The sequence below is a fragment of the Vitis vinifera genome, chromosome 2 (genome assembly GCF_030704535.1).
Source record: "Vitis vinifera cultivar Pinot Noir 40024 chromosome 2, ASM3070453v1".
NCBI classification, from domain to species: Eukaryota; Viridiplantae; Streptophyta; class Magnoliopsida; order Vitales; family Vitaceae; genus Vitis; species Vitis vinifera.
This window is the reverse complement of record NC_081806.1, coordinates 15,367,479-15,381,683: the sequence shown is the minus strand read 5'-3', so window position 1 is coordinate 15,381,683 and position 14,205 is coordinate 15,367,479. Positions and strand designations below refer to the sequence as shown.

At 32.9% G+C, this 14,205-nt stretch overlaps 1 protein-coding gene across 9 annotated transcripts; it reads right to left on the bottom strand.

Moving 5' to 3' along the window:
• Nucleotides 1-1,757: 1,757 nt before the first annotated feature.
• Nucleotides 1,758-6,258, bottom strand: LOC100246499 (uncharacterized). Of its 9 annotated transcripts, none has more exons than XR_009464966.1 (5): nucleotides 5,998-6,258; nucleotides 5,299-5,784; nucleotides 2,950-3,445; nucleotides 2,319-2,383; nucleotides 1,758-2,130 (listed from the first exon to the last, which is right to left on the bottom strand). XR_009464966.1 is itself a non-coding variant. In XM_059734683.1 (4 exons), the coding sequence occupies exons 2-3, from the start codon at nucleotides 5,643-5,645 to the stop codon at nucleotides 2,956-2,958; spliced, it is 837 nt and encodes a 278-aa protein (XP_059590666.1). In that variant the 5' UTR covers nucleotides 5,646-5,784; nucleotides 5,998-6,258; the 3' UTR covers nucleotides 1,758-2,130; nucleotides 2,950-2,955. The 9 variants fall into 9 exon arrangements, 5 of the variants coding, with proteins under 5 accessions (XP_059590666.1, XP_059590677.1, XP_059590667.1 ...); XR_009464969.1 differs by having other exon boundaries at nucleotides 5,299-5,778; nucleotides 5,998-6,255; XR_009464965.1 differs by having other exon boundaries at nucleotides 2,314-2,383; nucleotides 5,299-6,252.
• Between the last annotated feature and the right edge of the window lie 7,947 nt (nucleotides 6,259-14,205).

Below are 14,205 nucleotides of genomic sequence, written 5' to 3'. Positions count from 1 at the left end.
CTGACAAATCCCTTTAATAAGAAATTAACGTGAGAGTCTTTAATGATCAAAGGGATTACATAGGTGTCAAATATGTATCTAGTATGCTTTGATAATATTATGCTTTAAGGGCTAGTAGAAGATTGGTAGGATGGAGTTATTAAAAGCATAACATGATGTAACAAATTTGGAATCTATTATTTATTTAATGATATTCCACATTCACTTTTATCAATCCTTATTTCATACATTATACTTTATGAGCATTCTCACCTAGCACCTCTTGCATTGAACATGACTTAGGTGTATTAAGAGTTGCACAAAAAATCAAAGCCATGGGTTCTTTAAATGTAAATGATTTGTTCATCGTCAGTTCATGGACTTAATCAATCCATTTGAGGTTGTAATGCACCACCTCATAATTGGAGGAATGACTGATCTTGGCCATCAGAATAGGATTCCCATGGTGAGTGCACTAGTGTGTATTGTTATACATTGGACAAGTATTACAATGTCATGATGTAAGGCTATTGGGCAGTCATGACTTCATCAAGTTGTTATACTGTATTATCTCTCAACCTTAAGAGAATATGAGCTTGTGTCAAAGTTAATAGTGGTTTTAACCTACAAGTGAGATCTTAAAGTGATCATACATTCCTTATGAATTAGGTCAATTTTGATAGAAGTTGATAGCAACAAGTATTCTCAATAGATGCACCATGATATCTCATGGACTTTGAGACAATGTGTGCTCTTGGGTTATCTTAAGGATGTGTGATCATGAAATCTATAGCGTTGCAATAATTCTTTAATGAAATTTGACATATTCTATTTGTGAACTAGAATATGTTATTTGATCATATAATAGGAGGATTTGTTATCCAAGGATGTAAGAGATAATTTTGAGAGGCAAATAGCTTTCACCTTGTTAGATTACAAACACCAGTTCATGGGGAGACTATGTATACAGTGGATAATAGGTCACAGACTCAAGCACTTAGTATCTCATTATATAAATTGACTCTATATAGTGGGATATTGAGTCAACTCTAAAATTGGATTTTGAGGGAGCTAATACTTTCTTGTGGGTCCTAGTGATTCCTGCTTGAACTCATATACCTTGATGGAATGGTTTATAAGGGTTGGATTGGTTCTTAGTTAACTTATGTGCATAAAGGCGTTTTGGTAATTATACAAGGTTGCATAGAGGTAAATGAATAGTATCTTTGCACTAGGCTAATTAATTAATTGGATCCTGATTAGGCTAATTAATTAATTATGACCTTTTTGGGATAGTTTAAGTGACTCAAGCCTAAGGTGAGTTTGAGTTAGTTAAGGCTAATAGGAAGCTTATAAATACCCCCTTAAGGGTAAAGGCTTCAGATTTTGTCATTCTCTCCCATTAGTCTAAAGAGAAAACCCTAGCCTCTAACTTAGAGATTTTTACCATCTCAATGCCTAAACTCAAGGAGTCATCCAGTGGAAGATTAATGGTTTAGGAGATCTTCTGCTGATTTGGAGTTTTCTACACTAACAAGAATTGATCTGGGAACATTCATATCATACGTATAGTACTAATCTCTATATATAATTTTTTTTATTGGTTTTGAATACACCATGTTTTCGTTGTGAGTAGATTTAGAGAGCCTAGGATAGTAGATAGTAAGGCATGGACCTGAGCATTGCCCCATTATTGTAGCAACCCTACTTAAAGGGTTCACTAAGAGACAATAATCCCATTATATATCAAAAACTAATAATGAAACCATTGGCTCAAATGGAGGAATAAGGGTAAACTAATGTAAAGAGAAAGAGAAACATGTTGATAAAACAAAACTAAATTCTAATCAGAATAAAAACGAAAGCTTCAATGGAGTAATAGTAGACCAGGCCTTAAGGTCGAATACATCTCAAAAGTAATAATTGCCTGAAAAAGCAAAGAGAACTAGGATCTACAAACTAAGGATAAGTAAATAATGTCGAAAAGCCATTCCCTGCATAACATTTGCATTTATATAAGTAATGTCCATAAGAATGTGGTCTACATTACTTGCTTCCCCAGCAATGAATACTTAGACAAAAAGAAAAAGAAAAGAAAAATCCTCTGTGTTAACTTCAATGTGAATCACTTGCTCAACATGTATCAGAAACCTGTAGAAACAGAAAAATGCTCGAGTCATCATCACTAGCAGGAGGAAACATCTTCTTTAACACTAGTACACTTCTTCAATCTCCAAAAAAAACCTATCTAACTCCATTTATTATAGTGGAGATTAATTTTAACCATTTGCAAAAGGGTTTATAGTATTAATTCAAATGGAATTCAACCTAAACCTTACTCATCTCATCCAAACCCTCTCGCATACATGATCTTGAAGGGAAGTGATCTCTTTCCTTATTTTTCCTGGTTTACACAACATTATTTGGTGGTTAGCCCATGATCTTTTACCCCATGAAAATTTAACAAAAAAAAAAAAAATGAAAAACTGCTGCTGCTAAGCAGAGTTTTGAGGTAAATCAAAATTGGCAAATGTGAATCTAGAGCGGTCCTACAATGAATAGAAGTTTAGCTGCTACTTAATTATATCAAGTGTGAAAATTGTTACAAACAATAAATTTGTAATCATGAACCAGAATATAACTTTAATCCAAAAAAGGGCCAAAATTTTAGCATTGTCTAACAGAGGGAAATGAAACCAATCCTCTTTTTTTTCTATGGCAATTCAAATTGCAAATATAGGATCATTTTTTAGATTCCAGGAAGTGAAGTTCTTAATTTTTGTTAAATTTTAACTGATGTTCTTATATAAAATGCACCTCCACCCTTCAATGGCATGCGGACAAATTGTTAAATTTCATGAGTTCTCTAAATGTCTTTGGGAGAAACTCATAAGCAAATGGAGGGCAGAATAAAGATGGCAGACCCTGCTTCAGTCAGAATGAATGGGATACAGAATGAATATGACATACCGCACTTTAATCTCGATCTAGTTCATCCTCTGCTGCACACAAGCTCCTAAGATCAGGATGCCCAAATCTTGAAGCAGCGAACCCATATGATCCTACAACTGCAACAAGGACACCAAATGCTATGATAAATAGCTGGAAGTTAGCCAGCAACTCACCCCGAACTTGATATTCTGGTGAATGACATGATATCATATTTTCTTTAAGCCGGCAACCTTCTGGCATCATAGGCCCATAGAGAGTGAAGGCAGTCTGATAAAACCAGAGGCCTTGGAGGGCTATAGCAATGCCACAACACAGATCAACTGGAAAGCTGGTTGGCATGAGGGCCCCAAAAATAGTGGATAAAATGCATAGACCGATCAGGATCACAAGGAGAAGGTGGTAGTACCCCTCAAGTCCTTTATGGGTTGTTGAATGGAAATAGAATAGGAAATACTCTGCAGAGAACGCTGTGGCAGCAATCAAGCAGAGAGCTCCTTCTGGCAAGGGAACTAAGCTGAAAAAAGGGAAAAAATATGGTCAGCCATAGTTACTGATGAAAATCTCATTATTGCATTGCTGTTTCTAGTTGTAAAAAGGCCGATCAAGAGCAATCACAAGAACAAGTTCCGAAGGTAATGGGCAGAACATAAGGTTAACAAGAAATCACGGTTTAAGTAATGGCATATGAGTTACCTGTTCTTTAATTATAATGTCCATATAGCTTCTATTTAAAAAAATGTGTATAAATCTTTCTCTATTATCATTGTTTAATTCTATGTAAGCAAGCTAAACCATATCTTTAAAAGAATGCCTGCAACAATCAATGCCTTGAGACTTAAATACTTATGGGAAACATTTTTTATGTAAGATACTTAACAGGAACTTTGTAAGGTACATTGTAGACTGTAAAGGCTCCAAAATTTGACCAAGTAGTAAAATATGAAATACTAATGATGAATATGCCTTGGGCTTGAGACGCGCTAGATCTTAATTTGTGCATCATACTATTTTCCCACATTTTATAAGAGAATTTATTGAGAAAAATGAAAGGATGTTTATTTGATTTGCTTAGGTTGCACTTTATTTTCATGCATTTGGTGTTGAGAAGTCAAACAAAGGGCTTACTTGAGATTAAAGATAACCCAAACAGATTTTTGAAGTGGTTAGGGCCACTGCTTCTTGGGTTCCCCATAATCATTTCTGGGAAACCAAATATAAAGCTAAAGTGGGTCATTAGTAGTTCACTATGCTGTTGGCCTTAAATTTTTAAAATGTGGACAAATGATACTTAAACAACGTAAGGTGGAAAGGGTTGCACTCTCGGTAGTAATCAGAGTAGGTGACTAGAATAGTATCCAGAGAAATGGATTCCAGTATTTTTTTTAGTAACTGGAAAATGCATAAATGTGTAGAGTAATAACCATCAAATCACTGATAAAAGCCAAGGAAATTCATAAGAAACATTGGGATAAACACACAAAGAAAAGCCTGATAGAGTTATCCAGTGAAACTGCCATCGACTGAGTTTGGGTTCTCTGTTTCATATCCAACAGCTGATAATTATGAAGAAGTATCCAATGTACTGATGATCCAAACCAAAGGATAACTGCCGTGGGTCTCACAGCTAATAAGTACAACTACTAGTGTAAACTCTGCCTGGAGGCACACAGATACAAATCTATCACACTAATCACAATTTTCTAAATATAAAGATTAGAATGAATGATTTTCTTAAGATATAACTACCTCCACTCTTAGTACCAAGATAATTCAAACAAACTGGTTCCCCCATAGGGAATTAACAATGCTATTTGGATCCTACTGCTATTATCTTTTTCAATCAGTTGCATCCAGAGAAAATTTGGGGCACCACCTCCTGCATTGACAATTGCAATCATATGGAAACACAAAATGAAGTATGATGTGGTATTTCATCTTGGACCTTACATGAGACAAGCAAAAGGTCTACAAATTATACGTGATAGTGTAATATAAATGCAATTTCACAGTGAAAATAACAATGCTAACATTTCTTAGTCCAACTACCAATTCCCCTTTGCACTCAAAAAAGTAATCGAAAAGCAATTCACAACTAGTCATTGCCATCATTGCCATTTGTAATACTAGACATTGCCATTCCAAAATTTTGAAACCTGGAAACTTTTACCAGATCACCACATCTCCACCATTATTTATGATTCAAAATTCACCAAAAACAAATCAAATTAAAATGTCCAAACCTGTTCCTCCATGATATTTTTTTTTTTTCCAGAGAAACCAAAACCTAAACATATAGTGATAAAATTGCACAACACCAAAGCAAAAAGGAGGAAGAAAATCAAAAGTAAACACAAAACAAATACCAACCCGGTTTGCTGAGAGAGCAAGGCGACGACCCCGAAAATAAAGAACATGAGAAGCATCCCAGAGTGCTCAAAGTCATTCATGTGAGATGGGTTCAAGACCCCATTCACAAAGAACTGGAGATGAGTTGAATACAAAAGCTCTATGCACATATCAATAAAAGCTCCGATTGCCACCACATAAAGCTCCAAGTATCTAAGCCTTCCATCAAAACCAGACACAGGGTTCCAAACCCGAACCTGAAACCCCTTTGGGTTCATCACAAATCTCACCACTGCGCTCCATATGTGCCACAAACCCACTGCTAGAAACAGCGTTCCTGGCAGAACATGCCCCATGAATGAACCCATCCCTCTTCAATCAAAATCAAATCAGAGCAACAATTGATCTCTCCAACTAGTTTTTCCTATTTCAACAATATCTTCCGCAGCATCAAGAAGAATTTGGAGATATATCAGCAGCCATGGATGGAAGTGAAAATATCTGTGACTAAGACCAACTCGGTCAACAAAGGAAACACACAAATCAACTTTTCTTAATATGAAATACATCCAAAAAATTTAAAGAAAGAAAAAAAAAAAACCCACAAACGAAAAAGGAGAGGGAAAACAAAGGCAACTTTGAATCACGCTTTCTGCCTGAGATTTTTGAGTTGTTGATTGGGCGGAAAGGGGGGGAAGGGGAGGAAGAAAAGGAACTTACAAAACTTAGAACATTATGAATTACTTTGGAAGCATAGAATTCGAAGTCTTTGCGCCTGCGATGATTACAATAAAAAAAGATGGGGTGAAATGAATGACTCAATCAACCGGGTAAAATAAAATACTGAGGGATCTGATTCCCATAAAACCCAGTGCTGCCGCAGCTGCCGGTGCTGGGTCCTTGTTGAATGGAAAGGGAAAAGGCAAACGGAAATAATGACGACATCATTTTCAATCTCTGTTACATACCCATCCGCGTGAGACAATTAAAGAAAAATTTTTCTTTCACATGCTTTTTCGGAATAGTCTCCATCTGGCCCATCGCCACGTCCTACACTTTTTACATTCTCAGGTCTGACCTTTTCTACAGTGTTTTAGCAGACAATTTTCTCTGATGAAAATTTTGAAAATAATTAGGGCTGTTTGGTAATTGAATTCTACAAGGACAAAAAAAAAAAGGAAGAAAAAAACAATTTTGAGTTTTTAAAAACATAGGGTATGTTTGGCGGTATTTTTTAAAAATTAGAGTGTTTGACAAGATATTTTAAAAAATAGTTTTTTAAAACAAAAAACAAGAAGTTTGTTTGAATAAAAGAATTGTATTGGTTTTAAAGACAACATATTATTTTTATTTTATAAAAATTTTATAAAATTAATTTATAAATAATTAATTCTTATTAGAAAATAAAAATTAAATTTATAATTATATGTGAGTTAAAGATAAATATATTTTTTGAATTATGAAATAATTTTTTTATTGCATGAAACAAAAATTTATATAAGATAAAAATAATTTTAATATTCATTTTTAATACAAGTTAAATAAGTACTTTAATTATTTTATTTGAATTTTTTGTTTGATGGTGATTTCTCATGCTTTTTTTAGAAAAATTTTTTAAGTTAAAGAATAAAAAAAAATTTAATGTTTTATAAAATTAAAGATATTTGTAATTTACTTTTATAAAAGGATTTTAAAAATAAAAAACAAAAAGACTTGTTTGAATAATTTTTTTTTAAAAAGAATTTTATTTTCATTTTGTAAAAGCATTTTAAATTTAATTTAAATAATATTAATTAATTAAATTTAATTGAAGTCTTATTGAAAATGAAAATAATTTTGGAATTACAAATAAATTAATATATATATATATATATATATATATATATATATATATATATATATATAATTTTTAATAAAACATAAATAGTAATATTATAATAAAATCATAAGTTATATTTTTAGCAGAAAATATATTATTTTATTATATGTTAGAAAAATTATATTTTATTATATTTTGATATTAATGAGTTTATTATTTAAGTTTTTAGTTATTTTTAAAAATTAATAAACTTGTTAATAAATCTAAGGCATTAAGTTTTGTTTAATTAGAAGTTAATTTGCATGACAAAAAAAATTGAAAAATAATAATTTTATGTAGAAAATAAATAATAGAGTGTATTTGTCTTTCTATTGTTTTTAAAAACTAGTGAAAATAACTTTTACTTGTTTTCTAAAATGTATTTTCTATTTCACTTTATTTTTAAAAATTGGAAATAGAGAACAATAATCAAACAGTATTATGAATTTTTAAAAACTGTTTTATGTTTTTAAAAATAGAAAACTCTTTTTAAAAACTCCACCAAACACGCTCTATATTTCAATTGTTTTTTTTTAAATAATTAATTTAAAAAATTAATATAAAGTAAAACATTACATATAAAATTATTTTTAAAACATATTTAAAAACATAAAAAAGAGGTTCAAAATATTTTGGGTTTGTCTATTTTGCTACATTTTCTACTGATCGATTTTAAAAATTATTTTTAAGTTCAAGAATATTTTTTTTTAGTATTTATAAAAATAAAAATGTTTGACAAATTATTTTTTAAAAAAAAAAAAAAAACTTATTTGGATAAGTTGTATTTAAAAATAATTTTTTTAAATATACTATTTTATTATATGTTAAAAAAATTATATTTTTATTACATTATGATATTAATGAGTTTATTATTTAAGTTTTTTTTAGTTATTTTTAAAAATTAATAAACTTATGTAGACAAAAAATTTATCTCAATTTTATTTTTACATTAATTTTGAACTCAATTTTATACTTAGATTTCAAATCCCAATTATGTGTGATGTTTTTTACCCACTCACTCACTATTTGATTATTAGTTTTTATTATTTTTCATTTTATTTTATTTTATTATTACTATTTTTATTTTTATTTTTATTTTTATTTTATTATTATATTATGTTTTATTTTTATTTATTTTTCAATATCTCTTTCCTCTTTTCTCTCTCCTCTCTCTTCCTTTTTCTCCTCCACCTACATACCCCACGTCACCACATGCCCCCTCACCTTTCTTCTATCATCTTTTCATTTTATTTTATTTCTCCTCACTTCAGATTTTCTTCCTCCACTCTCCTTTCTTCCCTTTGGCACCCCCATTTCCAAAGAAGGGCTGCCATTTTCCCCCCATTTTTGCCCACCCTTTCTCTACCCGAACGCCATACACGGCTGACTCCCATCTCTTCTCCCCATTTTTTTTCTTTTTTTCTTCTCCCAACTCCCGCACAGGCTTCCCCTATTTCTTTTCCTTTCCATTTTCTCTCCTCTTTCCTTCCCATTTTCTCCCGTTTTCTCCCTCCCATTTTTATTTTTATTTTATTTTATTTTGTTTTGTCTCCCAAAAATCCGTCAACCCTCACTATCGTCGACAGGACCACCGGCCAATCGCCGCCGATGAGCCATTGCCAGCCGATGATCATCCCTACTTTTCCCCCATTTTCTTCATTTCCCACACCAGGTCCAACATAGTAAAAAATTTAATTTTGTCTTGTTTTTATTATTATTATTGTTGTCATTATATTTATTATTGTTTGATATATATAGGTTTGGGTGTTTTGAGATCGTTTAATTTATTTAGTTATTTACTTATTAAATTGTGTTTGATTTTGATAGTAAATTGGGATTAATATAAATTGGGTTGATTTTGGTATAGGGTACAGGTTTGCATATTAAAATTGGGTTTGGATTATGAGATATTAAATTTAGGCCTAATTGAATTTATTTTGATTTATTGTATTTGAGCTTGATTAATTGTGCTTGTATTTTGGTAATTAATTGGGAAATCTTGCACTATGACTATTGGCATGTGATATATTTTTGTTGTGATTTGCTAATTTGGGTATATTTTTTTAATTGGTGAAATTTATTAGGCTAATTTGAAGTTTGAATTTGGGCTTGAATATCCATTGTGAATTTTATACATTTTTAGATATTTACATTTGTGCTATTTTTGTTTTTACATGGACTTATTCTGCAATCTTGTTGGTTGAGTACGAATTGATGACACGTGGAACTTGTTGTAAATTTATTTGGGTACATATTTTATTTCTCACTTTTATTTGGTTTTATTTTTATTAGTTTTTGTAAATATTTATTCATATATATATTTATTGAGTGTGTACACAATTGAACATCAAACAAACTAGAAATTTTGTTTAAATGAGAGGAAGAATTTAGTAAATGTGTTTTGATAAAACAATAATTTTGAAATATTATTTTTAATAAAAGAAAGTTTTTTATTTATTTATAAAAATCCAAACAAAATGCATTTAGAAAAAAATCCAAAAGAATTGTTTTTAATAGAATTAGAAAAATTGTTTTTAATAACATTGTCCAAAAATTTCTTTGTTTAATAAAAATTGTCCAAAAATTGTTTTGTAAATAAAGTTGTCCCAAAAATTAATTTTTAATAAAATTGTCCAAAAATATATGTTTTTTTAAATGAATTTTTTTCCTTAATTAAAATGGAATTAAAAGTGTTTTTTTTTAGAAATAGAGGATTTAAATCTTAGTTTTTCTTTTTAATTAAAATTCCTTTTGCAAATAAAGTTATGTTGTTATAAATAATTTCTAGAAATCACTTTTTTTTAAATGAAAATGAATCAAAGTACTTTTTAAAATAAAATTGTAAAAATTCATTATTTTCTAAAAAAAAATCAAGTAAAATAATTTTTGTTGCCAAATTAAAATTTTGTAATAATTTTTTTTTTTGATACAATAAGTACAAATAACTTTTTTTTGAAAATTAAATACAAATGAAATTGAATCAAATCATTAATTGAAAATAAATTGAAACTTCTTTTTTTGTAAATAAACAAATTAAAATCATTAATTCAAAATCATTCTTCATAAAATCCCTTGAAATTTCTTGAAAACTATTTTTTTTAAATTTTATATTTTTAGTTCAATAAATCATTTTTCATAATTCCTCATCATTTATTTTTTATTTTCTTGTAATTAGATTTCATTATTATTTTTGTGTATATTAATTTTCACCATGACTTGTTCATTGATTATTTTTCTTAGTATCCATAATTAATTAATTAATTGCCACAATTTCCTCAATTCGTTTAACAGAGGCCATACGTATAGGGGCTTAGAGAGGTACTACAGCTCACCACCGTACCTTCCCAATAAGTAACTTGACGTCCGGACCCAAACTCAGCTTTTCATAGACCTGTTTTTTTTCTTCTTCTCCAAGAGTCACACTTAGGGTTTTTTCTTTCTTATTTTGTTTTTTCCTTCAAAAATAAAACAAAACTAAGTGGTGACTCCAAGTCTTTTTTTAAAAAAAATCAAATTTTCTCCAAATAAATAAAAAAAGAGTTTTACCATCGAGTGCGAACGCATCAAGCAAAATGCAGGGTCCACAAAATAGTGACTCCACTTGGGAGTGTTTAGAGGGTCAAACTTGAACTCAAGTTGAGGGAAATGTGGCGTTTGATTGGTCGATCAATGGATACCCCTCTCTATGTGTCTCGGTATGATTGGTTGTTGATTACACGTTGAGAGCTTTGATATGTTTATCTGTGATACATATTTGGCTGTTATGTTCATTTGTGATGTTGACATGTTGATTACATTGATTGACTTGTTTATCTCAACATATTGTTTATTCTTGTTATATTCCCATATTGCTTATCATATTTTTGCCTAGCTTGTGTGTAGATATGAGTGATATACCTGTTATTTGCATGACTGCTTTCTTCTATGTGATGGCTATATTGTTTGTCTGTGTGGGACACACATATATCCCCTTACCTCCAACCCCCTAGTCTCAATCGACCTTGTTTCCCTTGATCTCCTATTTGATATAAGACTTGTTACTTTGTTTGCTCTTCGACCAAGCTAGCAGTTAAGAGTAGGGTCTAGTGATGAGCTATATCGATGTTTGGGAGCATTCTAGAGGAGGCCGACACATTGATGCTGATTGGAGTCCGATCTTTGAAGACCTGTATAGCCCAGAGCTAGATTTCAGGATATTTGTGTGACTAGTGTGTTTTCTCTTTGCTTAGTTTGATAGGATTTTCGGATGCACCCACATCGCTCACTATGCACTTTAATTGACTACCGAGTGCTTAGAGTTGCAAGAGATTTCACTATAGGAAACTCCCTGGGATGTCGAGGTAGTGCATGTGTGGAGGTGATGACCACCTTGCATGGAAGCGCCCCGTCTCTTCGGAGGTGTGCAGAGGGTTGCGTACCACCGGAGGGTATGATCGCTTCTGCTAGGAATCCTTTAAAGTCCACTTCACTTCTTCTTAGAGCCACCTTGACCTTATAGGTTGAGCCTTAGATCATTTGATCAGGATTTCCTCTCTACATGTGGGTGCATCTAAGGGCCTTCAGAGACTCTTTGGTTACACTTTGAGTCTAGTACTCCCTCATTTGGTCTCCAGTTGAGAGTGCATAGAGATCAGTACGGGTTTGAGTTATAGTTGGACAATCCTTCTACACTTTGATGCCTTACTCATTCCAGTTCAGACTAGAATTTCTTCCATGTTTTCCCTGTGCATACCATATCTCATGCTTCATGCTTCATGCTCTTCAGGATTGGTCCTTCATTCTCAATGTGGATTACCATTTTGGGTCAGAGTAGAAGGGAGCCCAGTTCAATTTTCCAAGAGATCAGGCATCGATCAGCAGATTGTCACAGTTGACCAGTTCACGACCTCCATGGCTTCTATTAAGGAGGCCTTGGCCAATCTCAGGCAAGAGATAGGCAGTCAGTAGAGTAGACAACCCATAGCTCATGATGAGACACCTTATGACTCATTGCCACCTCCACCACTGCCACCTGTTCCAATAGTGTCATAGGCCCCACCCTATATATCACATGGTCATTCTGAGGTTGCCCCGTTTGCAGTAGTCCAGACCACGGTCCTTGAGGATACTCATGCATGTATGGATCGTATTGAGCAATGTATGAGGCAATTGAGAGTATCTGACAGTTCATCGACTTGGGATGATCTTGATAGTATACCATTGGTCAGTCTATTAGCCAAGTTCAGGATGCTTGACATTGAGAGGTACACGGGCGTTGGTTGTCTCTACATTCATCTTCGACTCTACAGTATTGTGATGAGGGCCCATGGGTTAGACGAGTCACAGATGATCACCATGTTTCCTTTATCTCTGAGTGGCGCAATGATTCGTGCCCAATTGGTGTCTCAGTTGGTTCGTGTCCAGCTGGTGCTCCTTGAATGAGGGAGTAATCAACAAAATTTATAACCTATAACACTATATACTAGGGTAGCAAAGACAAAGCTACTATAGTATAGCGGCTCTAGGATCGTTCACTGGGAAGGATTAACAAGCTATCAATGATATCAATTCAAAGTGAATTGGTTTTGTTTCATTTCAAGGTTAGCTTAAGAAATAAAACACAAACTTTGATTGGTGAAGATTTAGACTTAAACTAACTAACACAATAAGTAATGGGAATAACTTAGGAAGAAAAAAATTCCTTCGAGAGTTAGGTTCACTGGGGTGGTTCCTCATGCAAAAGACACGGCTCCGGTCAAATGGTTCATTTCCTCGCGTTAGAGATTCAACATATAGTCAATTCTCTAACCGGTGTTGTACAGATACATCCTTCAATTAGATTTCACTTTAATTCTCTCATTGATGCAACTTGCAATGGTTTAAGCCTCTCACTAAGCCTTAACCATTCAAGGTGATCTTTAACCTTGGATTACCCGTCTCAAGCTCGCAAGAGATAACTAATGGATGTCTCCTTGGAGTCCAAAAGCTTACCAAGTGTTGGCTATTCTAGAAAATCCTACCCTAAAGTCACATTCCAGAGGCTCGCAAGGGGTAAACTAGTGCATTTCCATGGTTGGAAATCACTTGCCTTACCAAGTGTTGGCCCAGGTGACTCTAAGGTGTTTTAAGTTAACTAAAAACATAGAAATCACTAAAGGATTTCACTTCCTCTTCATTACTAGCTAAAACCACAAAGCTTTGCATTCTTGCACTTGGAACCTTCCCCGGCAACCTGAGCTCCAAGGAACTAGATGTTTAGTTACTCATTCTCTGGGGAAAACTCCTCAGAGAGTTCATAACTTAGTAAGAAAATAAAAATACAAAGTGAGAAGGTAAGACAATACAAAGAACTGAACTTTACTTGCTTACCCAAAACTTTACAAAAGGATCTCCTCCCTGAGAACAGGCTCCCGAGAGGTATATATATGAATATAATATAAAACTAATTATTACATAGATATTTACTCTTTTTTACTAACTTAAAAGCTAAGGAATCTTGTAATTGGTGGCTTACAAGGAGTATTTTGGGATTTAGACAATAAAAATCTGATGTAAAATATCTCCCAATGTCGGTAGCAAATATCGGGATGCTCCAGGAACCATTTCGCAAGAAAAAATGGTGTCTGCGAGATTTCGCAGACACTCAAGAAGGGCTGCGAAATCATTTCGCAACAACATGCTATCTTCGCAGGGTTGCGAAGTTGGCTTCCACCTTGAGGTTCTCAGCTTCCAGCTTGCGGCATATATCGGGCACCTTCAGAAGGAAATACACCCTACTGTACAAAAAGGCTGCGGAATCACTTCGCAGCAAAAGGGTGATTTCGCAACACTTTGGAAAATGCTTCCTTCAGCTGGGAGTGATTGGCTTGCAAAGGCTACAACTTCTTCGTTTCAACTCCGAATTGCACACCGTTTAAAGCATTGGATTGTTGACTTCCTGAGCTTTGAAATGGTATATAGCATGCATCAATTGGACCTCAGAAAGTGCTCCAAAAGTGGCTACTACGACTGTCATCAAGAATATGCTTCTTGGCAGATTCTCTTTACTTTTTCTCCTTGCAATCCGGATTTACTCTTGGAAAATGACTTCT